The sequence below is a fragment of the Tauraco erythrolophus genome, chromosome Z (assembly GCF_009769465.1).
Source record: "Tauraco erythrolophus isolate bTauEry1 chromosome Z, bTauEry1.pri, whole genome shotgun sequence".
Taxonomy (NCBI): domain Eukaryota; kingdom Metazoa; phylum Chordata; class Aves; order Musophagiformes; family Musophagidae; genus Tauraco; species Tauraco erythrolophus.
In genome coordinates, this window is record NC_141496.1 from 5,364,813 (window position 1) to 5,392,659 (window position 27,847).

Consider the following 27,847-nt stretch of genomic DNA (forward strand, 5'->3'; position numbering starts at 1 on the left):
TATTCCTGTATGAGGAGCACTGTGCCAACTAATTTTGGTGACACACAGATAAAATACTGATTTAATTTATCTGGGTCTAGTAAAATCTGAAAAAGAGCTTTTAGGAAATCGTGCCTTTATCTTAGTTAATGAAATTCTGAGCTACTTCTGGGAAGACTGACAATTGTAAAATCATTCTGCCAAACTTTCATTCACAGCTTCCTTGCAGCGCCATTATGGATAATGGCAGAGACTGCCAAACTCACAGGGGTGTGTGTGAATGCACACGTGGGAGTGGGGAGCACCACATTTTCTTCTTCCCAAGGCAACCTGGGAGCCTGGGAGCAAAGAACAGACTCTCTTGGTGCTGCCAGCACACCTTAATGTTGCAGGACTTTCTTCCTCCTGGCCAGTAACTTAAGCCTAAAGTCGGCTCTGCAAGGAAACCACATAAGTCTTCATTAATGGTGTTGCTCACAACGCTTGGAGAAGGCTGCCAGAGGTCTCAGGCCATCCATCCACAGCCCGTTGCACTCTTCCCATGAAGAAGAGCATACTGGGATGTTGATTAATTTGGCCAACCAAGCTGCTATGCTGCACCATTAGAGGTGGATACTGTAGCTGATGCAACTTGATTTTACCAGTGCTCTTTACAGCTGGTTTGCTGTGCTCAGGAACCAGAGAAGGCTGAAATGAAACTGTACGCACCACATTTGTAGGTCGTGTGTGCCCTGATACCCTTGTGTTTATGTTCGTGCTCATAATTATGCACAGAAGGAGGCTGTGCAGAAAACACTGGTCCCTGGGGGGACAGCACGTTCTAGTGATTTTCAAGCTGGTTGCTTTGCAAGTAAAAGCCAGGGTGCTGGCCTGCAAAGTTTGATGTCTCGATTTCTGCTGTGTGGATCAATATTAACAGTAATATTGTATTTCCAGGGCATACTCAACCGACGGAAATATTGATTATTTGGTAAGTAGCAGTGCATTGATACTTGATGGCAAACTGGAACACTGAAACAATAAATGTGCAGTTGTCAACAACCAACACAGCACATTGAGTTTCAGTAACACAACTGGGATATCGCTTCCTTTGTCTAAAATGGAACATCTTTAACTTGTCAAAAACATAATTTACTTATCTGACTTACTGAAATAACTGAGGAAAATAACTTCTTCACTGAAACCTGCAGATTAAGGTCATGTTTCCAAACATATGCCAAATTCAATCAATAATTTCATCCCCACTGTGACCAAACACTTGAAGCATTCTTGAAGAGAAAATGTTTTGTTTGATATGTTTAAACACGTATTATACCAGATCCCCTTGCACATGAACAGATTTTAATGAAATAAAAGATAATGAAACATTACATTTTGGTTGCAGTAGTCAAGTCAAGTCAGGTTTTTTTTTCACTTAGGTTTTTGATTCAGTGTGAAAAAGTAGGGAGATAGAGATATAGATATATAGATATATAAATATATATCTCAATAGAGTGAACTCAAAATAAAACTTTATTTATCAAACAAAAGACTTACTTATATTTCAAAGACATAATACTATATCGAGTGGAATCAAGTGCACCCTCAACAAGTTTGCAGATGACACCAAGCTGTGTTGTGGACACACTGGAGGGAAGGGATGCCATCCAGAGAGACCTTGACAGGCTGGAGAGGTGGGCCTGTGAGAACCTCATGAAGTTCAACAAGGCCAAGTGCAAGGTCCTGCATGTGGGCCGGGGCAATCCCAAGCACAGGTACAGGCTGGGCGGAGAATGGATTGAGAGCAGCCCTGAGGAAAAGGACTTGGGAGTGCTGGTGGATGAGAAGCTCAACATGAGCCAGCAATGTGCGCTGGCAGCCCAGAAAGTCAACCGTGTCCCGGGCTGCATCCAGAGCAGCGTGGCCAGCAGGTCGAGGGAGGGGATTCTGCCCCTCTACTCTGCTCTCATGAGACCCCACCTGGAATACTGCGTTCAGCTCTGGAGTCCCCAGCACAAGAAAGTTAAACTGAAAGAGGCTTTAAACTGAAAGAGAGGAGATTTAGATTAGATCTAAGGAAGGAATTCTTCACTCTGATGATGGTGAGGCACTGGAACAGGTTGCCCAGAGACTTGTGAATGCCCCATCCCTGGAAGTGTTCAAGACCAGGTTGCATGAGGCTTTGGGCAACCTGGTGTAGTGAAGGGCATCCCTGCCCATGGCAGGGGGGTGGAACTAGATGATCTTTGAGGTCTCTTCCAACCCAAACCATTCTATGATTCTATGATTCTATGGTTCTATGATTCTATGATTCTATGATTCTATGATTCTATGATTCTATGATTCTATATCCTTCCATGAGCTGTTTTATTACATATAAGTGTACAGTTGTCTCCTATGGACACATTTAAGTACCAACCACCAAACCACTAAAAGGAAATTATACAGAACACCAGTTTTATGGCTGGAAACTATTGAAAAAGGATCCTTCCTATGGTGAGGGAGAAAGAAACACTTTGTGTGAAGAAAAATAACTGGTGGCACTCGCTGTTGCAGGAAAGAGCAACTGAATGGCTTAAAACTCTTTTAATCTGAGCTCAGAGAGGCAGGGAAGGTGACTAGTAAATATACAGGAAATGCACCTGTACTATACATAGCCTCTTTCTGGGATGATACAGCTTTTTCTCTGCTTTCAGCATGTTGAACCCTGTAGGCTTAGCTGCCTTAGCAACCATCTATGATTTGGAGAGGTCAGGGCCAAGGGAGGCTGAATCAGCCTCTGATGGTGGCTCGTCTCTCTCTCCCACTGCTGACAAATGGAGTTTAGGATGATGGAGTCCAGTTTCTCAGTTGGACTTGAGCCTCTTCAGCCACTAGTAAATTAAACGTGCCCAGAAACATTCCCAGACATTGAGGCCAATTGGCACAGAACAGTTCGTATCTCTTGCCCACAACCATGCCTTAGCTTCCCTTATGCAGCAGCTAAATGCAAATGGCTTACTGGGATGAACCCTGATCCATGCTTAGGAATGATTTAGGAGTTTTCTAGTTGTCATGAACCAAAAGCACGTGTCGTGGTTTAACCCAGCCAGCAACTAAACACCATGCAGCCACTCACTTACACTCCCCCAGCCCCAGGGGAAAAAGGAAGAGAATTAAAGGGGAAAAGGGAAGAAGACTAGTATGGCAACCAATCATTATTAGCCAGCTGGACTGAGTTGAGATAATGAACTAATTACTAATCAACTCAAGGTACCGATCCTGCCTACAAGGGACAGGCCATTTCCTCCTGGCTGTGGAAGATGCAACAGTGTTGTTGGTGCTGCAGCCTAGGCTGGTGAGCAACAACTGGTGACCCCGACGTGATACATCCATGAGACCCTGGGAAGCCCCGACTCCCTCACCGAGCTGAGAGCCCGAGCCGAGCCCGAGCCAAAAGAGCCGGAGCCGGGAGCCGAGCGAGAGTCCTTTGGAGAAGAAGGTAAAGCCGCAAGCCCCAACATGGTATTCGCGGGAGTGAAGCGTGCTGGAGTTGGATGAATGGACTGGGTCTCTGCTCACCTTAAAGCCTTTGTGAAAACAAAAAATGCTAAAACAAAAAGGGGGAATTATGGCAACCAATCATTATTAGCCAGCTGGACTGAGTTGAGATAATGAACTAATTACTAATCAACTCAAGGTACTGACCCTGCCTACAAGAGGCAGGCCATTTCCTCCTGGCTGCGGAAGATGCAACAGCGTCCTTGGTGCCGCAGCCCAGGCTGGTGAGCAACAGACTAGTGGGTTGAGATAAAAATAATTTAATAATGATAATAAATGAAAAAATACATAATGATAATAATATATATAAAAAAGTGATGCACAGAGTAATTGCTCACAACCCAGTGACAAATGCCTGTCCCTTCCTGGCAAACGATCTCAAAATGGGTTAAGTCCTGACACCACAATTCTGGATGAGAGAGAAGCCCAAAAACAGAGAAAGAGAGATCTAGAACTCTGAGAGTCCAAGAGTCCAAGGGAGCCCTCAGAAGAAAACTCCAAACTTCCCAGTCATCCCTCATCTGTATACTGGGCATGACATTGCATGATATGGAATACTCCATTGGCCAAGTTACCCCTCAATCCTAAGGCTAAGTTCAAATCATAAGGGGAGTTGTGGGCCCTCTGTCTCGGTTATGCTTCCTGTCAGCCTGTTGTGATCCTGCTCCTCTCAGCACCAACTATAAACATTAGAGTGCTATCAACATTTTTCATAGAATCATAGAATGGTTTGGATTGAAAGGGACCTCAAAGATCATCTAGTTCCAACCTCCCTGACATGGATGGGGACATTTTTCACTAGACCAGGTTACTCAAAGCCTCATCGAACCTGGCCTTGAACACTTCCAGGGATGGGGCATCCACAAGTTCTCTGGGAAACCTGGTCCAGTGCCTCACCACCCTCAGAGTGAAGAAGTTCTTCCTTATATCTAGTCTAAATCTCCCCTCTTTCAGTTTAAAGCCATTGCCCATTGTCCTATCATCAAGCCCTTGTCAAAAGCCCCCCTCCAACTTTCTTGTAGCCCCTTTAGGTACTGGAAGGCTATAAGGATATAAGATCTCTCTGGAACCTTCTCTTCTCCAGGCTGAACAACCCCAACTGTCTCAGCCTGTCTTCATAGGAGAGGAGCTCCAGACCTCTCATCATCTTTGTGGCCCTCCTCTTGACTCACTCCAACAGGTCCATGTCTTTCTTATGTTGGGATCCCCAGAGCTGAATGCAGTACTTCAGGTGGGGTCTCATGAGAGCAGAGTAGAGAATCTACTGCTCACCACATTTCCTTTAATGAAGCCCAGTTGGCTTTCTGGGCTGCAAGCGCACATTCCCAGCTCATGTTGAGGTTCTCCTCAACCAACACCCCCAAGTCCTTCTCCTCAGGGCTGCTCTCAATCCATTCTCCGCCCAGCCTGTACTTGTGCTTGGGATTGTTGCAATCCGTGTGCAAGACCTTGCACTTGGCACTTTCTCATAAAAAATCCTATACTAAATCCAAAACACAGCACTGTTCTAGCTGTCAAAAAGCAAAACTTAGTGTCCCAGCTGAAACCAGGACAGCATGCCAAGGACTGATCTGGTAGTCTGAGTATACCCATTTGTGCTCCCATGCTGAGCAACATTCCCAGACATTGCTTAACTTGCTTAAGACAGATGCAGCCTAAAACACTGGTATGACATATGTCCTTTTTCCCCTTTTCCTGCCCAAGATTACTTTTTTCCAGTGAGAAGAAGGGAGATGTATGGCTCTAAATTTGGTTATAACAATAATCTTTTGTTGGTTCATGATATTACTCTTACTCAGTGAGAAACCGGAGATTACTGCTGTCTGCAGTCTAAGAATAATTGCAAAGGACCAGATGCTACATGTTTAAAATTATGAAGATGTCATACGTGGACAGCTTAACTTCATAAACAAATCATGGTACTACATCTTCAACATTTGCAACTGTAAAGTGCATGCCCCAAAAAAAGCATCCCACCTCAAGTAGTTGCCATATGCTCTAACTACGTTACACTGGAGGATTTTAAGAAGTCCGATATGAACTTCTGTGCTGAGCTGCCCAAGGCAAAGTCAGTCTGTTTTGATGAATGCTCTTGAGCTACAAGAAGCTGAACGCAAGCACTTTGAGGAGAACTGACTCAGGGCAAGGACCATCTGGCAGAAGGCACAGCAGTATTAACACAATCCCACGCCAAGAGGGAAGAACTTGGTATGGTGTTCTCCAAGCCAGGAACCCCTCCTACAACCCACAGGGAGCCACGCACTACAAGGCAGTACAGGGAGGCAGAGGAAACATTTTGTACCTACGCTTTCTTCACCACACACACCACAAAGCCTTCTTGGAGGAAAGATTTCAAAGCTGTGGTCAGAAGCTCTTACCCTCAGATAGGTTCAGAGGAATCCATTTCTTTGAATAGTTTCACTCCTGACACTTGCAACACTCATCCATGGGCATCACCTGGGCAGCAACCAGAGTTGTAGTTGCAGATGGAGCTTGGGAAGGAGCACCTGATTGTAGTGATCTGGTCGTACTTCAGCAATGGCACTTTACTGGTGAATAGACAGCAGCAAGGTTGTCATCCACACTTTGCAGTGCCTGCTTTTCCCAAAGAAAAGGTGGTGGAGACTTGTCTCAGACAGCTGGTGTCTCCTCCTAGCTCCTATTTGGACACCTCTGCATCCCCGCCAGCTGCAGCTACAAGCACCATGTGGGGTCGCAGCCTCGATATTTCACGGCTGCTCCCTGGCTCAGGAAGCTATAATGCCAGGAGGATGGCAGATGACTTCATGCCAGCAGAGTCTAATACCTTATGATCCTATGATCTAGTGCAAAAGGTGCCCAGTAGGCACTTGATTGAAGAGGCTGGGGGAGATAAGAGGTGACAGTGTCGTGCTGTGCATTTCCTCCACCTCCATAGCCTTCTCATTTTCAAAGAGTTTCCATAGGGCTGTGGCAGCTATTGTTCTCCAGACCTGGCACATCAGCATCCCCACTACACTGACAGCAGCTTGGGATTCCCACACCGCTAGCCCTTCTCCCTCTTCCCATCAGGAAAATGAGCAGCTTGTTTGGCTTCAAGAGGAAACAAAATGTGTACAACTCAAATAGCTCCATGCTAACATGTACAGGGCTGTGCTACATGCTCCATAACCAGCACGGGCTGCCTGGACATGCGCTCATGCTCAGACAGATCTAAATGCATTTACGTCAGACTTCACAAGCATGTGTCCATCCTTCCTTCCTTTCTTCTAAAAGTGGTCATAGCAGCCAGATCAAACTTTTGCACTACCATTACTGACATGCAGAATCAGAAATGAATGAGTTCCTTTATGCCCATTTATCAAGGATATTGAAGATTCATATAGGTCATTAAGATAAAAAGGAGGCTAATTTAAACCTACAGCAAAGTTTAAGGAGTACTCCTGCACAGGCAGGTAGGAAAGATCAATGTAAAAATTGTTCTTGTTTGTTTGGCTCTGTAAAAAAGAAAAATACTATCATCAGGGCTGTGCATTTTTTAAAACCTGCACTTTTTTTCCTAAAAAGGGTTGAAATAGGTTTAAGCATCACTGTTGTTATCTCAAAAATGACACAGCAACATTTCCACATGAATATTTCCCTTCGCAGTCAGATATCCATATTCACCATGTGCGTACCTTTGATTCAGGGACTGCAGCTCTCCTGTGGTCCAAGGACTCAGGGTCCATTCTGTGTTGATCTTTCTGCCAAAATGGGGTTATTAGTGATCAGAAATATTGCAAGGTCACCCACAGCCTTGGTAGAAACAGGAGGGTAGGAGAATATTAGGGAGAAACTGTAAGCTGTAATATCCAACTGTAGTCAGCAAACTCGAGCCTATTTGGATTGCCTATACCACCATTTAGCTCCCTTGTTTTCAAATTATTGTCCTAGCCCTAGTGATTAACCACCTGAATATACTGAAGAAGGATATTCACAGCAAGGATGTCATGATAAAAAAGCTATTCCTGGCCCTCTTTCCATCACATCATAATCTGTCTACTAATATGGCTTGAGATCTCAGCTGATCAAAAGGTCATAAGATGTTACTGCTAAGTATCAGTCCGTCTCTGTTCAGTCAAAGGCATTGTTACTCCATGCAGCAAGCAGAGGGATGCAATAGTAAAACCTTCAAATCTATTTGTCTAATAGACGAAGTCTCTTCTCTGTGGCATTTATCTTTCTTCAGGGAGTGACATCTGATAAATGAATCTCTAGTTCCCAGTGAATTTAAATAAAACAAAGGCAAATCACATCCCTGCACACTGTAAATATAAAACTGTAAAGAACGTAAGAGTTCTCACTCTCCCACCATTTCCTTTGGTACAAAAGCTGTAAAGTGCTGACCAAAACTGAGGGAGCCCAATTTCTGAGAACATTACAAAGAGGGCAGTAATAATAGGAGGGACTGAAAGATATATATCTCATTTAGACTAATGAAAAGCTAAAAACTACTTCTTTTTATTTTTTTTTAAGTTAGGATAAAAGCAAAAAAAAAAAGAAATTGGCCTTATTAGCATATTGATAGGAATAATAGAATAAAATTTGGGGAAAATCTAGTGAATGGGGCGATGTGTTTCCCAGTGAATAACACCAGGGTGGACAATTTTCAAACATCCTGGGATGAATAAAACACTGAACCACATCCTACTCGACACCACCACATTGGCCAGTTGGTCACCGCTGTACTGCAGTGTACTGGTGGCAATGGGTCCATTGGTCCAGCTCTGTGCCCATCCCTGGATGCCAGCCATCACCTCCAGCACTGACCACAGCTGCTTCTCTGGCCATCCTGTGTCCAAGTGGTTGAACATGAGCAAAACCACAGATCACTACCCAAAACAGCAGAGAGAGAGAGGGTACCACTACCAACAACCATCTGCCACCTGAAGCCCTTGTCTAGCGGGTCTGCAGAGCTAATTTATGTGAGCATTACCATTGGAAAAAGCACTGGCTTGCATCTCCCATATACTCAAAGAGTTGTCTCAACCACATTAAACCCCTCAGCATTTTCCAGACTATCTGCCCACTCCCTGGCTCTCCATATGCAGAGCTCTACACCAGGACCAACAGGCAGTTTCTTTAACTGCAACTGACTTTCATTTTGCTCCTATCCATGCTTTCAAAACTGAGAGCCATCAAAGATTAGCAGAAAAAAAATCATTACTATTTTTCCCTAAAGAGCAGCACTGGTAATAGACTTCAGGAAAAATCCTCCTAAATGTAAATGATAAGTGTAGACTGTGTGAAGGCTGACAGGTCTGATTATAATTATCACTGCGAGAGGACCAGGGCTAACCGTCCTTCTGGAAGGCAATGACAATTCCTGGAAGGGAATATGCAAGTGAATTATCATAAACAAAATCATTGCAAGTGGAACTGTCTCTCACTAGGAAACTAAATAAGACCCTGATTTGGAGGGGGGGGGGGGGATAGGAATGGGAGAGGAAACCCCAAAATCTTGAGTACTCATTAAAGTTCATCCTAATAGAAAAATGATACTTAATCATGTTCAAGTTTTGCTGTCTTGGGCTTGATAGGAGCAAAAGAATGAATCAGGACGCTTGAAACATGGGATGGAGTCATGCATGTACAATGTGTTTGAAAATAAAGGCCATCTTCTCAAATCATATTTAAAGAACATGCTCTGCAACATAACACAAACAGAGAGCCCCAAAGAGCATATTGGTCTAGACTGAGCTAAATATTCAAAAATAAGACAAAATTCAGGTAGCTTTGTACCAGCCTTACCCCCTCCCCCACATCCTAAAAGGAAGAAAGCCAAACAAAACCAACACGGCGCTCTTTAAACTGCAGCTATGCACTGAGTTCCTCAAATCGCTTCCATATATTGACTGAAATACCACATTGCTCTTCAGCAGGGTTTTGAGGTAGATATTGTAGGTAGTATTTCTTCAGGATCATCCCACCCTAACCTTCTTTGCGCTTTCTCTGACAGCATTACATTTTTCTTAGGCTGCAGGTTGTTTTAGCATTTCTCATTCTATTTCCATTGGAAACTTGGAAATAGAGAAACTTGGGTAATCTTAGTGAGAGTAGCAGTACTGTAGCTTTTTCTTTCTGAACAAAGGGACATAGATATTATCTTCTTAATAGTGGACTATAACTGCAGAGAAGATGAAGAGGAGAGCCTCAGAGTCAAAGGCAGTTCTAGGAGTTTCATTCTCATTATATCTCAATGGAGTGAAGAAAATAAATTGCGCAAGGAGACATATGGAAGCTCACTACGCAAATGGCCTATTTAAGGCTCTTACTTCCTAATTAGGTCCTGGTGTCAGGAGATTGGTAGCAATTATTCACACATAGATCATTTGGATACAATACAAACCGCTCTAAAACCCAAACCATCATAATAGCATGCATTAAAAAGAAGCCCTATTTAGCTTAATCTTTTTAGACTCTTTTGCTTAGAGCTTGGAATATCAGTTTCTGTGCTATGCACATAGTAAATTTCATGTCTAGAGCTGCAATAATGTGCTTGCAAAGGTAAAAGGAAGAAACAAAAACTTTCACAGCCATAACCCCTTGTTCTTACCTTGTTCACAGATTTCGTCACTGGACTCTGCACAGGGAACCCACACTCTCTTCCCAAATTCTTCATCTGACTCTGTGGAGATTCCCAGAGCAAAGAGAAAAGAGAAAACCTTGATTGTGGGAATGACCATGCAGAAAATGGTCACAAGCATCCAAAGTTTTGCTCTACCTTTCTCCGTTTCATTACATCTTTCTGCATGCCCACCACCACCTACTAGCTGGGGCCCTCTGAGTGCCTGGTGCTGGAGTTCACCCTGGGCCTCATTCGACTTTGGAAGGTTCCCCAAGCTTCTCTGTAACCCACACAGGTGCATAGGTTTGTCCTCTCAGGTAGCCCTGGTAAGCATGGGGCCATCATGCCTTTTCCCAGCAGCCACAGGACACGCAATGATCCATGATGGTATCATGGATTCCTGTGACAACCCGCATTGGAAAGGCTTAGGAAGAGCAGGAAAGTGTCACAGGATGCCAACTCACTTGCTTTGTTTAAGATTCAAAGCAAGGAGCTGAAATCAAGGATTACCACATTGCAAAACCATTTAAAACAGGGTAAATGCTTGTGATTCAACACTGTGACTGTGGCAAACCCACTCTGCTCTGTACTTCTGCACTTGTGGTTTGAAAAGGAGATTTTACTCTCCCCTTCTTCCCCTCTTTGTCCACCTCTCCAGCCCTTCACACAAAGGTGAAATACTTTACATTTTCACCTGTATGATCTTCAACGCAGATCAGAGAGCGTTTGCTTTGCTTTACTTTGCTTTTCACTGATTTTGCCCAAGGCATCCTTTTAAACAGCAGCCTGTGCAAAGATAATAGGTGGCCTGATTCTCTGCAACTGGAATCAGCAACAAATCAGCCATCTGCCACTCCAGGGGTCTGAGATTAACCCAGCTACTGGACCGTGACTGCAAAGCCTTTGCACATTTAGATTGCAGAAATGTGAGGTTACCAGTCAAAAAAAAATAAAAGACTGAGAGTGGGGAAGGTGTGGGGGGAAGAGTTGGAAGATAGCCTTGGAAGAGTCCTCCAGATCAACCCTTATAGACACAAGTCTTCTCCTAACAACTCCAAGAAGACAACATGTCTCATTATAAAGTGTTACAAGGGTGAGAGATTTCAAGTAAGTGACTTGAGATTCATGACACATCATGTTTCAGGGAAACACATCCAAAGCCACATCTTTGATAGAAGGAGAAATAAAGAAAAAGATGTTCAGCTGCCTTGCCGATGTCTTGCAATGCTTCTTGGGAAGTCTGACCAAGGTGCCCAGGTGTCTCACTTGGACTAGCTGGAAAGTATAAGAGCAACATTTTTGTCCTAAGATGGACAAGCTTCCTTACTCCAGAGCATTGTCAAGATATTGAGGAAATTAAAGAGATCTTCATTGTGAAATACAAAGGTTTAGGAAGGTCTCTTCATTTGCTTTCCTCAGTTTACCTTCTTGAATACCAAACACCGCATTGTTACTTTGGGCACATGGGTGCTGTTGGTCCACATTAATATTTGTCTCTATCTTTGGGATCTTCTCTATAAATTTGCTGGGAATCGTTATTTGGTAACTGAAGTATTAAGAGGTGTAAATCAGTAGTAAACAGAAGCTGGCTCCACATCTAAAAGCGTGAGCCATGGTCTGTGCAGGCGCATGGCAGGTTAGGACAGCCGCCAGGATCTCCTCTGCTCACTTTGATGTGGGCTTTAATCCCCACTCCTGGCATTTGCTTTTGTAGGTTGGCATCCCACAGTCAGGGATCTCAGGTTAAAAAGAGGAGGTTGTGGCCAGCGAAAGAGCTGCAGCTGCAGCCAAAACTATCAGCAAGGACTGCTGGGAAATTCAGGCAAGGTCTTCATGATGTGTGCCCTCAGTGAGGATGGTAGCTTAAGCACACAACTCATTAAGTCAAAGAGGCAACTGAAAAGCAAACAGCAAGTGCATGAGTGCACACAAACCCACGTATTTTTATGCGTATACTTCATTCACGAAGAACAGGTAAGATTTGGTGGAACGTATAAATCGCACACAGATTACTACTCCAAGTTACTTGCCCAACCATCTTGTTGACATTTGCCACGGTTTCTTCACCCTGTTCAAGGTTTCCTGGGCCAAGCGCTACATACCCTTCACTTGTGACAAAGAGAAAACCACAAGAAGAGACAACAACATCTCTTCTGTGCAAGTTCAAGATGAGCTGCAGCAACTACATGGTTCAAGGCACAGCTGAGAGGTGGAAGAGTGAAAGATCAGTTGATATAGACGTCCTGCTCCATGGAAGGCCTGCCAACGTCACCTCAGAAATGAGTGCACCTCCTAGCAGCATTAATTTGGGACTGATCTTTCCATTTTCTACTGTGGAAAGACTATTGATCTGCAAGGAGCTGTGAGAAGAAGAGGGTGAGGAAAACAGTCTGGAAAACATGTTTAAGTCTCCCTAAATTCCCCATTATTTATCATTTATTTCCAAAAGCATTACCCGAGCAGAATTAGATGCTCCAAAACCAGGCCCATGTGTCTGAAACCAAAAGGGAGATTTGAAGTGGTTTGAATATACATTAGGGCGTGGTTTTCAGATGAGAGGTAGGATATGGGGATCATCCCACACCTGGGACTACAAACTGGGCCAAGCTAATAATCCAACAACCCACAAGCTTCTGAGATGCAGCAAGCAAATGAGCCTCTGCCCGTGCTTTGGCAAGGTCTCCTTGAACTCGTCCTGCTAGCTGTGTGAGTGCTAAAACTGCTGTTAAAAGAGGATCTGGACCCATTTTCAAACACAAAGGCAGGGGTTATCTCTTTCTCCAGTCTCCGATTTCTCTAAAGCTAACCTAAAACTTCAGATCCAAATGCCAGCGCAATCCAGAGAGGAGTTGTGTGTGTGTGTGTAGTGGAAGATCTTTGCATTCAGCTTCAGGTGTTGGACTACTACAATAATGCTTGTGCTGGGAACAATTTTTAAAAGATTTAAAAAAAAAAAAATTAAAACTCTATACCAAAAAAAAAAAAAAAAAAGGATACTTTCATGTACCTCTTCCTAGTCAGTGAATGGAGGGAAGGCTGGACAAACAGAGATCAAAACCTTTTCCTTCAGGCAAAAATCACTGCAAAACTCCAGCCTATCCCTTGCAAATTAATGAATTATGAATTGCTGTAGAAGTTTCAGCTCTATATGATTGAGTGTGTTTGTATGTTTTATCCAGGCAGGCTTTGTAGGAACAGGCTTTTACAACTGAAGCACTGACACAGTGTTAACCAGCTCAGCTGAGCTGCGGAGCTGCCTGGAAGTTGCCTTGTCCCCCAGCAAAGGAGAAGCGGAGGGGAACACCGACGCAGCCGATGCTGCACCTTGCAGAGATTCGCGTGTCCTACAAGTAACCTTGCATCAGGATACAGAGACATGAGAGCAGCCTTATGGGTACAGAGAGAGGAGGAGGACAGCGAGGAGGAGGGGAAGGAGTGGTAACAGGAAAACAATCAGAAAACTCCCTGGGAATCAAATCTTCTCTTCTTCCCTAGGAAAAAAAATAAGAAGAAATAAAAATCCCTCCCCAGTACAAAGACGACAGGAGGGGATGAGCATGCTCGCTCCTTCTCTTATAATAAGCTCTTCTCTTCGCTTATAATCCTGTCTGGTGAGCATCGTAACACACACACATGGGCTGGAGACCGGCTACAAGCGGAGCGTTTCTGCCAAGTCCTTGTCACACTGCACCACCCCTGGGGTGCAAGAGCCTGCACCCCTTCTGCACCCTCTCTGCCCCAAGTCCCTGTCACAGCTCCCCTCTCTTTTTCCCAGAACCCCTAAATATGACTACAAGGGAGAAGAGGATCACATTTAGAAGGCAAAGGGGGAGCGGGGAGGCGGGAGAACACCCCTGAGCCACAGCCATTCTCATTCCCAGCACGTTTTGCCGCTCTCCGGCACAGCCCGGCTTCAAAATATTAGTGCGGCGCAGAGTGCCATTTTCAGGTCGCTGCAGCTCCTTCTTGGCACTGGTTCAGCTTTTTGTCTTGCCTACTCCTCCGAGCACCCGGCGGAGGGAGGAGGAAAGAAAGGAAGAAGACGAAGCCCCGCTGCTCGGCCACCGGGCTCCCCGTGGTACCCCCCGCCTCGTCCGTGACATCCCGCACCCTCCCAGCCCGCTCCGAACTGAGCCCGCTCGGCAAACATAAATCTCTTCCCACCTCCACAGCAGCCAGTTCGCAGCCTCTTTCTCTCCCCCCTCCCACCACCCCTTTTCATCGCTCTCTCCTTTGTACTCCTCTAAATTTTTCCAGCCAAGCGTTACAACCTTCCAGCCCCCCCACACACCCTTTTCTCCTCCATCTCCAGCCCTCCCACCTCCTCCTCTCACATCAGCAAAAATAATCGTGCCATGGTTGCCAATGCTCTGGCATCTCCTCAGAGTGGAGAGCCACTGCACCCGTATCACGTCTGGCAGGTCCAACCAAGCTCACGGTGCTGCAGTGTTCACACGTGTGTGCACACACGTGTGCCACGGGGCAGGACGCACTCTCTTTGCATTCCTTGGCATTGCTGTAAATACAAACTTCCTGCAAGCCTGAGACTGGCAAACGAATTCCTCCTCCTGCTTGCGGGGCTGGGAGAAAAACAGAGGTGGAATAGCAGGGGAGGGAGGGTGTATTTTTTTAAGCAACCCAAACATGGCACTGGGCACTTCCACCACCAACTTCTCAGCCTGCTGCACTGGCAACCAGCTGCCGGTTCCAGCCTGGCACCAGCTTTGATTTATTTTTCTCTCCTCTTAAATGCTCTCCTCCCAGATATTTATTCCCTTATTTATTTTCTTTTTATTTTTTTTCCTTTCCTTTTTCCCCTCTTAGCTTGTCCATAGAGGGGGTCCCTCCCACTCCCACCCACAAATCCAAAGCAGGATGAGTGGAAGGAGCACCAAAGGGAGTGAAACATGATGTAACACCCAAGGGAACAGGAAAGGGGGGGAAAAACCCTCTGTATGCATGTACAACATATGTATGCTTTTCTCTGAGGAAGAAGGAGAGAGTGAGAGATGCCCTAAAAGCAAGCAACACAACTCTGGTGTATGTCAGGTTGTCAAGCCCCAGCCCCTCCACGAAGGAGGGAGGAGACCGGTTTGGTTGGGAGGTTGAGAAGAAGTTGAGGCAAAATGCATGTTGTCTATGGAAAGGATCTGAGAGCACCAACTTCCAGCCAGTGATGTGGCTCCAATAAAGCCAGAGTTTGAAACACTGACATATGCATGTATGTTAGATATGCATATATGACATATATATACACATATATGACATATGGAAGTGGTGCAAAATGCACCTTGTCTGGTGCCTGGAGGGAAAAGGTTTGTAGAAAAAATGTAGTCATGCTGTTGTTGATGCTGTGGATGGCTTGGGAGGGGCATGGAAGAAGGAGAGAAGATGTGCTGAGGATTTTAGCATGGTGGTATGAGTGTATCAAGCTGCAAGCCAAGCTGAAGACCCAGAGCAGGGAACCGCCCCATAAGCAGCCACTCGTGTCTGTGGGGCTTTTAAGGAGCCCACATAGGGCTAGACCCCTATAACCACTAAGACACATCAGGAGGGGGTCTTTGGAAATGTGGGAATTAGAAGTAGGTGAAACAGATGGGCACTTGCTGCATCTCAGGTGTCATGTCTCCACTCCCTGCAGCAATGAGTCCCTCAGGAGGCCCAGAAAAAGCACCAGGAAAAGGCTAGTTCTTGTTGAACATCCTCTGGCCACCCCGGGGAATAGCAGAGGAACCAGTTCGAAAGCAGGGTCGTCGAGACAGACCAGGAGACAGACAGACAGACAGCATGCTCGGGGTGGTACAGACAAAACAGCAGTGTCCTGAGCAGCTGCCTAATATGTATCTTGGCAAAATCTCGCCTGGCTGTGGATGAAGCAAAAATCACAGGCTGGAATCGTAAACCCGTCAGACTTTTGCTTCCCTGGCCTGCACGTATAAGGCAGGAGGAAAGCGAAGGGCTGGATGACACCTTCTAGCTGCCAGGAGCCACGTGGAGGAGCTGGTCCTTCGGCCACCGCCAGCTGCTGCGTGTGGAGCAGCTGATGGGCAGGCGCTGAAGTGGACTTAAAATAAGCAGATGTCCTGCTGTGACTGCACTCATTAAGGGATGAGTGTTTGCATGCTTAAACCAAGCCTCAGCCTGTGCACTTAGGAGTACGTCTGCCGGTTGGACACATCTCCTGCACAAGGTCCATGTTGGAGCTTTCTCCAGGCCACCGCAGTACAACTGGAACTGGCTGGGATGGATGGAGAAACATCCAGGTCGGGCCACCAAATTTCCCCTCTTCTGAGCTGTGACTTCACTGTCGAGGCCGCCCTTTGCATAAGGATGTCATCCAGTTTTGGCAATGGTTCCTCCCAACATCTGCTTCCAAAGTCAGCTGATGTCCATCCAAATTCTCTTTCCCAGCAAGTTTACATGTTCATTTTCTCTCTTTGCTATTCTTCAGGCTTAGGGTGAGTTTCTGCTGTTCCCTCCAGTCTTCTGGACTGAGTGCTGGCATTTGGCAAAGCAGACTGGGTCCCTCACGTGTGTCCGTGGCAAAGTAGACCCCGAAAACTCAGTCAGAGGCCCCCGCAGAGAAGCATCCCTGCCCAGAGGTATCGTTGAAGTGACTCACAGATAGAAGTACTTTCAGATTCTTTGAGCCGAAAGGCACTATAAATAAAAGATATTACAGACTAACGAGTTCTCAGTTGCAAACTGGAGTGGGAAAGAATATTTTAGCATCCTCTTTCTAAGCACATTAACTCTTGGCAGACATGATCATTCAGGTCTTCAGAGCTGAAAACTTCACGCCGTAGGCAACACGTTGAGTCCACACACTCCACCTCCAGTTCCAACAGCTCTAAAATCCACACTGGCCCTACATATATCGCCCCAGTGCAGCGAATGTCCAAACATTGTGTTGTTTTGGGGGTTAAAACAGTAAATACGCACTCCTCAGTGATCCTTCCAAGGAAAAACTCAGCCTTTGCCACTGTAAGCTCAGCAGAGACGGTGCCTAAAGATTTTTATCAACTGGCTTCTGATGCTTCCCGGCCCAGAGTGAGCAAGTGCTTTGTATCAATCTGGCTTGCTTTAGTGCAGTGACCCAGTGCTGTGCTCCGCTGCTGAAAGTTCAGGTCCCAGCTGCGGGGCTAAACTCTCACTGACACTGTGATGATTTCTCTGTCTCTGTCACCCACGCTGCCAGGGATGCTGGCGGGGGGGGGGGGTGTTGTGTTTTTTCCAGGCTGGAAGAGAAAGAAAACGATGTGGCAAATCACAGAGGATGTGGCAAAGGAGAAGGGGGAGGAAAGAGATCCTGATGTGTGTGGTGAGGTCAAGGAGACGAAAATCTTTGGGCAGCGCTGGGCTCTTCATCGTGTTCTTCTTTGTCTTCAACGAGGGGAAAGTCTTGCTCAAAAGGTGATTAAAATGTTATGATCGAGGAGAAGCTTTTAGGATGCCTTGAAGAAGTGGTGTGCGTGCGCGAGTGCAGAGGGAGAGATCCAGAGGGGGAAATTGCTATTAGTGATGGGCGAACTACAAAAGATTGGGTGGTTTGTTTTGGATAAAGATCCTCACATGCAGATGCTTATCTAAAGCCCTCAGCCTTCAGAGCAGGGAAGGGAATGTCTTAAGAACAGACTCTTCTTGCATGATTTCCAGTATCTCTCAGAGCGGTCTCCCATGCCAAAAATACCACAAAAGCAGCTTTTTTTCTTCTTCTTCTTCTTCTTCTTTTATGCAGTGTTTTGGCTCTTCTGCTTCTGGTTCCAAGCAAAACCTAAAACCGCAAAGTCTTTGACTTGAAGGTTGGACTGTGCTCATTAAATTTCAAGCCATCCTGGTTCTCATGACTGCACACATATGAGGGAAATAAGCAAAAATGGTGCTGCGATTCTATGGAAAACTTCAAAAGAAAAGAAGATTCCCTGAAAACCGGCAGAAAACCAAGCTGACTTCCCTAAGAGAGGACTAAAAGTCCTGATTTCTCCCACCTTAAGCAGACTACTTATCTGTAAGCTGGTTATTCTTCTCATAGATAACACGCAAGATCACAGCATTCCCAGTTCAAATGAGCCTGTTAGCCTTGGGTGGTTATTAGTCAGTGAATACTATTGAATCAATAAACAAAATAAGGACTTTGAAGAGAGTCTTGTTTCCCCACCCAATCTTGAAACTAATCAGAGCTGCAGTAGCCCTAATTTGACAGAGAAGGAAGAAAGAAAACAGTTTAAACATGATCCTGTGCCCTCCGGTTTTCTTAAATCAGAGTGTAATTGAGGTAAAATAGCCCAGGGATGGTACTGTTGGGATGAAAGTGGTATGTGTTGCTGAAGTCTCCTGGACAAACCGGGCCATTGCAGGGCTGGTTTTGATCTCTGGCTGGATTTACACCAGGGTAGCTCTGTAAGGCAGATCAGAATCAGGCCAGTGTGCTTTTAAGGATGTTTCCAGATGTCCTATGTCCCTGGACTATTCACCTAGGGAAGGTTAAAAGCACATACATTGACTCTCCATGTAGTAAAGAATGAATGTTTTGCTGTTAAAGACCAGATGGCATTCTTAAATGATTTTTTGCAGTCTTTTTTCTTGCCTTTTTCATTATTTATTAATTACTTAAGCAACGATCTTCAGATCATCCTTTGGACATCCAGACTCAGGTCTTTAGCTGGTACAAATCAGAATACCTCAATCCAGGTCAACAGAAACAATGGACAAAGTCAGTGGAAAAGAAGGGAAACAAGAGTTTATACTACATGGGCTTCCAAAACAAGAGAACAGCCTTCTAGACAGCACAGTAAATACATTCTAAGTATTTTCTCACTGCAGCTGATGTCACTTTTTGTGGACGACCAAGGCAGGTACAGGAGACCCAAGTCCCCATTAGTGTCCGCATGTGTGAATTGGGAGAAGCTCCTTTACCCATCTCATGCTGTGCTCTTTGCAAGATCTGTTCACCGTGTCCTGCTAAATGCTGCAGAATGCTGATCATTTTTGTCAAAAGTTTGGCTCTTGTGCAGCTTCTTAGTTTAGATGGTGGGACGGAGGGATGAGTTTCACTTTTGGCTTGAAAGAAAGAAAGTAAAAAAAGCTGGACCCTTTCAGGAGTACTGAATGGTTGAGAAATCTGGCCCTGAGGTTTTTTGAAATAGTGACCCAATCTATCTAGTTATTACACCGTTCTCTGTCTGCGACTAACATATGGGTTGATATTTACTTGCAGGAAACACTGGCAAGAGATGGGGGTTCCCATTCACTCGTGCTGTTTACTGCTCCCCTGAGATCACGGGCTGCAGCGACGATGGAGCAGACTGCTTCACAGGTGCATGGTTTATACGCCAAAGTGGATCGTAAATCAGAGTGGGGGAGGAAAAGGCTGGAACAACTCTTGTTTATAGAAGCAACCATTGGAAAGGGATGTTGGCCATGTTCATTTTACAAGTCTAATCCCCTAAGTCTACGCCTGCCCACACTGCGCTGGAGGGATTGAGTCCCAGGTCGGAAATCCAAGGAGAACGTCAATAATTTGTCAGATATTACACAGGGGGTGAACTTGTCCCTGATCTCCATTATGGGTTCAAAACTAGAAATTCTCATACCCTTTCAGACAGATGGCTGGTCCTATTCCTTCTTATGTTAGATTTCCCATTGAGGCTGACAGCAAATCCCCATTCAGGCTGAAAGTAAACAACCTGCGAATTCAAAAGGCATTAACTCGAACTGCCAAAGCATTTGCTGTGTATGCTGCAGATGTCAAACAGACAGTTTCCCACAGCCCTGAGCCTAGACACATAACTAAGTTACATAGCAAAACCTTCCACTCAGGGTGAAAATCCATCCTGTGCAAAATTTGCTCTCCTTACTGGCGTTTTAAGGGCTGGAGTCTCAGCTGGAGTGAATTAATGTAGTCTCTTTGATTTGAATAGAGCTACGCCAATTTATACCAGATGAGGATTTCACCATTTGTAGGCCAAGTGGGAAATGGCTATCCACTACTTTTTTAACAGCGTGGTTTGAGAAAAAAATACAATGTGGTGTATTTTAAAGACTGAAAGAGCACTAAGTAAGTTTCTTTCCATTTCTATGATTAGTTTCTGAAGAAACCTATTAGACAGCTTGGTCCTAAAGAATCAGGCTTTGCAGAAAACTGCATATAAATAACACAACTTAACACAAGACAAGTTACCCGGCTTATTTCGATTCCTGATATCTTCCCAAATGCCAACAGAAAGTTAACTAGGAACCCAAGCACGACATTGCTGCGGTATTACAGGAAATTCAGAAAGTGGAAAGGACTGAACAAACCAGTCTGTTTTTTCCTGCCAGTGCTGAATGAAGAAGACACAAAACACAAAACTAAACCATACAAACAAAAAAATCCACCCATATGCTTTGAAACACTCTGAACACTAATTTCACAGTGTGATCCTTGGCCTTAAAGATGTGAAAGATTGTTTTTCTAATATATTTTGGCGTTAATAGAACAGCGTCACTAAAGTCATACTCTGAAAATCAGAATTCATTCCGTTTAAAGCAACGTAACCTCATGGTATACATTCAGGAACGACTACTCGAACTAGGCTTATGATTTATTCTTTAGTATAGGAAGCCCCACTCACAGACTTGGATGTGCCTTGATTTTCCCAAAAGTAAATTGGAGGTCAAATATTACACCAGTAGAAATGAATGGAGACTTTTAAGAAGATGACAATGAGAAATCAAACTTTAAACTGTTCAACTTCAAGCCACTAGACCGACGCAGCTCATCAGAAAATTCACCTCCTTTTTCATCCAGCCATCCTTATTTCCACTTTACTATTCAGTGTAAGCTGGCAATTAGTAATACTTTGTCTGTTTATAGAGCCTTCCATCTGAGGATCTAGAAACACTTTGTAAACACTAATGAATTAAGCTTCTTAACACCTCCTGTGAGACAGATACTACTATCTCATTTGCGCAGCTCGGCAAAGAGGTGCAGGTTTGCCGAGGGCTGGAGCCAGACAGCAGCAGAGCTGGAACGCCACTTTAGGCCCTGGACCTCACCTTCACCTCAGTAACACACACCTTTCAATGGATGTGGTGTGCCTGGCAATTGTGAACATGACAATTATCTCTCTGGGCTGCCAGTGTGCCCTGATGGCTGACAGGCTGAAAACACAGAGGGCTGAACTCCTACCCATAGAGAGAACTTAGGTCTCGTTTACTGTTGGACAGAAGAACCATGAATAAACCATCCATCCCCACCTGGAACAATTACTCCTGGATATGATCCTCTGGCATTGTGAACAAGAGAGAAAACTGGGAATTCAGTTGTCCTTACTCAGTTTTTAATAATGACATCAGCCTTGGATAAAACAGTATAACTGAAAGAGGATAGATTTTGATGAGACATAAGGAAGAAATTTTTTACAATGAGGGTGGTGAGGCACTGGCACAGGTTGCCCGGAGAAGTTGTAGATGCCCCATCCCTGGAAGTGTTCAAGGCCAGGTTGGATGAGGCTTTGGGCAACCTGGTGTAGTGAAGGGTGTCCCTGTCCATGGCAGGGGGTTTGGAACTAGATGATCTCTGAGGTCCCTTCCAACCCAAACTAATCTATGATTCTATGATTCTATGAAAGGTCCTGGAAGGTTCTTTTCCTTTTCTTTTCATCTTTAATTGCCCTTATGTTTTTTTTTCAAGTAGAGAAAAGGTAAAATATTCAAGCCTGCTTGCAAGGCACGATGACAAGAGGAACTTCAAGGATTTTTAAAGAAAGCCTAAAGGTTTTGCTTCCATCACTATCAGGAATGCTTAGAGCCTAGGCAAGCCTTAAGACAAAATAGGCATTGACGAGACGAGTTTTTTTTTCCTAAAGCATAGTCTCATTTATTTAAGAGCAGCTGATGTCTGGTACCTATTTGAAGCATTTTTCCATGTAGCCCTTCTCCAAATGCGTGGCAATTGGACAATTTCCATGATGATTCTTCTGTCTAAAAATACACACCTCCCCTTCTTTTCAATTTATCACTCAGCCAGTCAGCCTGTTTATTGTTGAAGTTTTGCCCATTTAATAGTGCACTTAGGAAAGCTTAATACAAACATCGACCAATTCATCACTGTCACAAAAAGAAAAGCCTTAGAAATCATTCATCTAAGCAGGAGTCAAGAGCAAGAGTCTCTTATTTAGAGATCGGTCAATAAGAAACAATGTTATGGAAGCTATTCTAAACAGACCAGATTATTTATTTTTTTTTTAAACACCTCTTTTTTTTTCCACAGATTGAAAGTTAGGAGAACAGCAAATAAAATATTTGATTTTGCTTTCAAAATTTGTTGGTGACCTTAAATCCCAGAAATGAGGCACTACAGAAGAGACAGGCATATTAATATTTGACATATTAAGCATTTTGATTTGTGAACTATTAGCAGATTACTGTTTGCCTAAAAATACGTATTTGAAAATCTTTTCTAAAAACTCTGCTTGATTTCTTCCCAATTCATGAGCTGTTAAATGTCTGTATGACATAGTGATGTTTGTGTCCTGAACAGAGGGACATTACAATCCCTCGAAGCAGCTTTCCAGCGGGAATATTAAAGGCACTATTCAGGAATATTCTCCAGTATTCGGAGCCTCCACAAACACTGCCGCTCGCAAACATGTATGCTGGAATATTTGTCAAGAGCAAACAAGACGGAATGGTGGGAGAAAGTGTACAAAGTCTAACCAAGCTTATAAAAACCAAACAGCTAATGAATACTTGTGGAAAATATCTTAAGGTATTTCCTCAGCTATGATGCTAATTAGGAAAGCCTATAATGCTAAAACTCCTTTGATGCCTTCCTCCTCATGTACTCCAGAATTGAAAGTCAGTTCCACGACTCTCTTCATCATGTTCATCCCCGTTATATCTGCTGAATCCAGCATCAGTTTTTTTTAATTTTTTATATCCGTATCAAGTGAACGAGGTTATGAACAACTGGGCAGAGGCCCAAAAACTCATTTCACATAAGCAGCTTGAAGGCTAGCAGTTTTTTACTGTCTCTGATCAAAAAAAAAGACCTACAACAGATATGAAAATATATGTAAATTGGTCAAGATATTTTATGGCCCAATATTGAGTCACCACAGTGTTATATATTACTATGGTTCCTCTCTTCAGGCTTCTTTCTTCAGTGAGAAAACAGCTTTTTGATTGGGTCTTCTTCTGCAAACAAGACCAGTAGGTACCCAAAGAAACACAGCAAGCTCATGTTGCTATAGCACATCGTCTCAAAAGCACATGGCCAAGGAAGGGAAAAGAACTGCAAGGAAAGCCAGTGCACATCCTCGGGTCTACACATCTGGGTGCTTGAGGATGGTGATTAATGGATGCTGAGCCAGGTCAATGCCATGCAGGTGAGCAGGAGTTTGTGCCTGAGAAAATCATCTCTTAGGGAGTGCAAACACTCCTTAAAAACCATTGAGATCCAAGCATTTTAAGTTAACAACAACCAAAGAAAGCATTTGCAATGTGTGGCAGCAGGACATAGCACAAGGTTGACATGAACCTGCTCATTGAGAAACCATATGGGGAGATAGTTTGCTCTCCATCTCCCGTGAACAGTAGTTTACAAACTCTGGATCAAACTCTGCTTCTAAAGGGAAACTTTAATTCAGCAGGACTATTGTGAACCTTCTCTGCCCCACTTCTGATGATAATATAAGACAGACTAGTCTGTGGTCAGCGCTAGGCTGTTTATACCTGGTCTCCTCAAAATGCTGTTGCAATGTCAAGGCTCACCATAAGCTCTTGTAACTCACCACCATATCTGTTTTCCAGTGAAGCACGACACTTCTTTTTTCACCTGGCTAATACGGAAACCTTCAGTGTGTTTTCTGAGCTGAAGTTTACTGAAAATTATCTTTGCTCTGCTGTGCATGTAGCCAGCTCACATAGTAATGAGATAGAGTTGTTCGTTCTTTAAAAAAATGCAAATCCTACTTCACTGCAAATAGGTTTTTATTTCTCAAATTCTGCCTGTTAATGGAATACAACATTCCTTATATTTCTCTCTCCTGGAATGTAAGGGAAAGTGATGGACCATCCAGAATTTTTACAGACTGTCCCCTCCGGTCATGCATTGCTAGAGATGGTACTGTATAATGCATGACTTACCTGCAAAGACATTGGAGGCGTAATGAAATAAGCAGATGCTCCGTCAGCAGGCTTTTAAAACATTGGTATTGCCATCTGAGATGCAGCCAGCCATTACATGCATATGCCCTTTATTTATGGAGTTGACAAAGGCTCTATGTCAGGAGCAGTCAAGCTGCCTTTTTACTTTCTGCCTTTCCTCACATTAAAGAAAGTTGCTGTCTGGTTATTTTTTTCTCATGCAAGCTTCAGATTTGGGATGAAAAACAGGATTTACTTCCTGACTCATCTATTAAAAACAGAGGTCTAAAAAACAGACAAATTCATCCAAATAAATCACCAGGGATGCCCTATAGTGATTCCTCTCCTCCTAACACAGATGTCTGAAATAAGTGGATCTCACTGGTGTTACCTGTTTCTCTCTGTTGGCTAGAAAGGCAGCCGAGGACTACTAGCTCAGCTGTAGGTGAGAGCACCACAGATGCCCACACCACCAGAGTGGCACACACTCACTCACATACAATTTCAATTTTGTATACTTTTCTATCATTAGTGTTGTTCTAGGTAATTTCATGACAGTATTGAACACGTTTTCCCCCAAACTTCAGTCCAAGAACCAATGGTAGATAAGAAAACTGTGGAAGGCTGACATGGATCAAGGGGAAGGATGGTGTGAACATTAACTGCCACCATACAAGGAGTATTTTGCACTTCAAATAAAATAGCATTGCTCATCTGCACGAGGAGCAAAGTTCTGAAGTCACTGAGTCGCACAGCTGTGGCTCAGGGAAGGATTTCAGTTCATGCTCAATGCTGTGTTTGATCACTGGTACATCACCCAAAGGTTCACAGCAAAACAGATGACGGGACACAGAAAAACTCTTCTTCCTAACAACGCAAAGGAAGCTGCTGCTCGCTGACTGACAGCTCTCCAGCCAGCTTATGTGCATCTAATTACCGAGCTGCAACCCAAATCAAAATGCGCCATTGCAGCTGGTGTCTCGCTTAATCCATTCATAACACGAGCTAATTAGCATTGATGTTTTTCGGTAAGTTTTTATTCCAAATGTGGTCAAGTCCCAGGCTTTCAGCTTAGTTGCTAGGACTCATTGAGGATCCTGGGAGAGGCTGTGTTTCTGCCTAGAAGGCATTTTCTGGCCTGCTGACAGCTTAGGAGTGGGTTCAAGGGAAGGTGCTGGGCTGGGTTGAGGTGAATACTGGCGTATAAGCGCTGCTGCTGAGATGCTCTTGCTGCTATCCCCTATCTCCATGCAGAATTGAGATATTTCATATTTTTCCTTCTGTCTGAATTCAAAAGTTCTGATTGGGAAAAAAAAAAATGAAAAAGAAAAAAAAGAAAAAGAAAAATGAAGAAAAAATAGAAAAAAAAGAAAAAAAGAAGAAAAAAAAGAAAAAAAGAAGAAAAAAAAAGAAAAAAGGAAAAAAAGAAAAAAGAAAAAAGAAAAAAGAAAAAAGAAAAAAGAGAGGACAGAAAAGAGAAAAAGGAAAAAAAAAGAAAAAGGGGGAAAAAAAGGAACAATTTTGTACTTTATGTTATTCTTTGTAAGCAGAGCTGAGAAAAGAGGCCAGTTACCAGAGCTTTTCATTTCCTTTTTAACCTATGGGATTAGAAGATGAGAGCAGGTGCTAACGGGAATTTTGCCCATGGCAGAAAATCAGGATCCTAAATCTTCATCGCTGGAAATCACGAAAACCCCCCCTAGCAATGATCCATAATGGCTGCACTTGGAAATTGGTGATATAAGGAATTGTCACTTGGCAGAAAACTGACTTTCCGCTCCTTCGGCGCACCACAATTTCGGTTTAATTTGTAACAGGATGCAAGTGTAAATGAAATGACAACAGAGCTATCAGCTATTCTGTTGGTAACACTTGGAGCAATAGTTTCGATTTGACTAGACACAGCTGTCCACTGCATGGAACGACCTTTAGCCCTGTCCTTGGCGAAATTCAATTCTCTCCATGTCTGACTCCGTCCACGGGGACTTCAGCAGCAGAGCTGCCAGAATAATCAGCGCATTGCTTAATGACAGGCACTTCAACGAGCAGCACGGTTGTGCATTGTCAGAAACGGAGCCTGCAGCTCCGGGCAGGAGCTGGGGGGAGCCTCCTTGTTATTCAAAAGGAAATAAAGCGGTTGTGTAGGAGCAAAGGCAGATGTGTGTGTCCGCCTTTGCTTGACGAGCATCACCGATGCGCTCAACACCGCGTGCGTACACGTAAACACAGGGTTTTCACATGTGTTTTTCAGCAAATATGCATTTTTATTAGATTCGCCTCTCAAAAAAGGCTGGGATTCTGCTGCTCTGCGTTGTACAACTGCGAAATGTAATGCAATTTCTATTTATATAAGTCTAAACGTGCATACATCCCATATGGTGATGCTTACATGGACATCCAGATGTATATCATCTAACATGTATACACATGTGTATAGATATACACACTCTCAGAGTGTTTGTTACATTGGCCACTGCAAAAAGAGAGTTTAAATTGCAAGCATAAAAAAAAAAAAAAAAAAGGAATTTCTTAACTTTATGGTTATTAGTGTAAACTTTTTGCTGTTTGACTGGTTGTCTACCAACACTGTGACCGAGGCAGTCTCCTACCAGTATAGGAGAGGCATGTCTCCATGTGATTAACACGTATGTATCCCATCCCGCATCATGGCTGGACCCACAAGGACGAACCTGATGCTTCTTAATTTTTTAGCTGGTAGATTCAACAGCCTGAATACAGAAAACAGAAATGATGTTGAGTCCAAAAGTGGACCCATCCTTTCCTTCATCAAGAATCATTAGAGATATGTAGTGCTTTGGCTGGCAAGACTTGCTACAACCGCTGCTAATAGGAGATTGCAACGGCTGAGACATCAACTCCACCTGCCCCACAAGCCTCCAGGGATTTATCTCCTTGCTATTTTGGCTTTGGCAGCACTGTGGACCCAGCTCTGTGGAAGACTTACATTCAGTTATTATTCTGACCTGCTGCCAAAATTTTCCTGAGAAGTACAAGTAAGAAATGGGGAACGACCATCTTGTACAGCTCATGACTCAGTCAGAACAGAGGAGAGTTTCATGGGAGAAGAAAGTCATGTCTTCGGCCACAAAGCTTTTGTCCCTGCCAAAATTCAAAGGCTCTTTTTCAAACAATAGAGATATTAGAGTTTCTGGTTTGGGGGAAAAAAAAATGAGGAGATCATGAGAACCTTTAATAATGGAAAACATTAGGAATGTAAAAACATTGGTCTTCAAGGATAAGTAAACAAGGTGGTCTCCAAAGCTCTGCGAAATCGTGTCACAGTGGAGCATGTTAAATAATCCAGATATAAGAGTCACTGTCACTGCCCTGTCACACACCCCCTACTAACTGCTCCTGCTATTTATTCAGAAGCGAGAGAATTAACACAGACCCTAGATGTTTCTCCTCTAGTAAGTCCATCCAAAAGCTTTGTGCAGACGTGGCTGCACCCAGTTTGGCCCAGTTTTTACCGCATGGTTTCTCCCTCCCCATACTTATTTGCCCCTCCCTGGTTCTCTCCTCGACCTCCCCTGCCACCTTCCCCAGAACACCAACACTTTCTCACCAGCCCCTTCAGTGGCCCGGAATGGCTATGTACTCCTTTGCATCTGC

The 27,847-nt window shown here is 44.1% G+C and overlaps 1 protein-coding gene across 1 annotated transcript in view; it reads right to left on the reverse strand.

Moving 5' to 3' along the window:
- Nucleotides 1-27,847, reverse strand: part of SETBP1 (SET binding protein 1) — a 272,487-nt gene that overhangs the window by 149,200 nt on the left and 95,440 nt on the right. Inside the window, 1 exon segment of the mRNA XM_086629708.1 lies at nucleotides 10,073-10,144. Coding sequence (XP_086485834.1) covers nucleotides 10,073-10,144 — 72 coding nt within the window.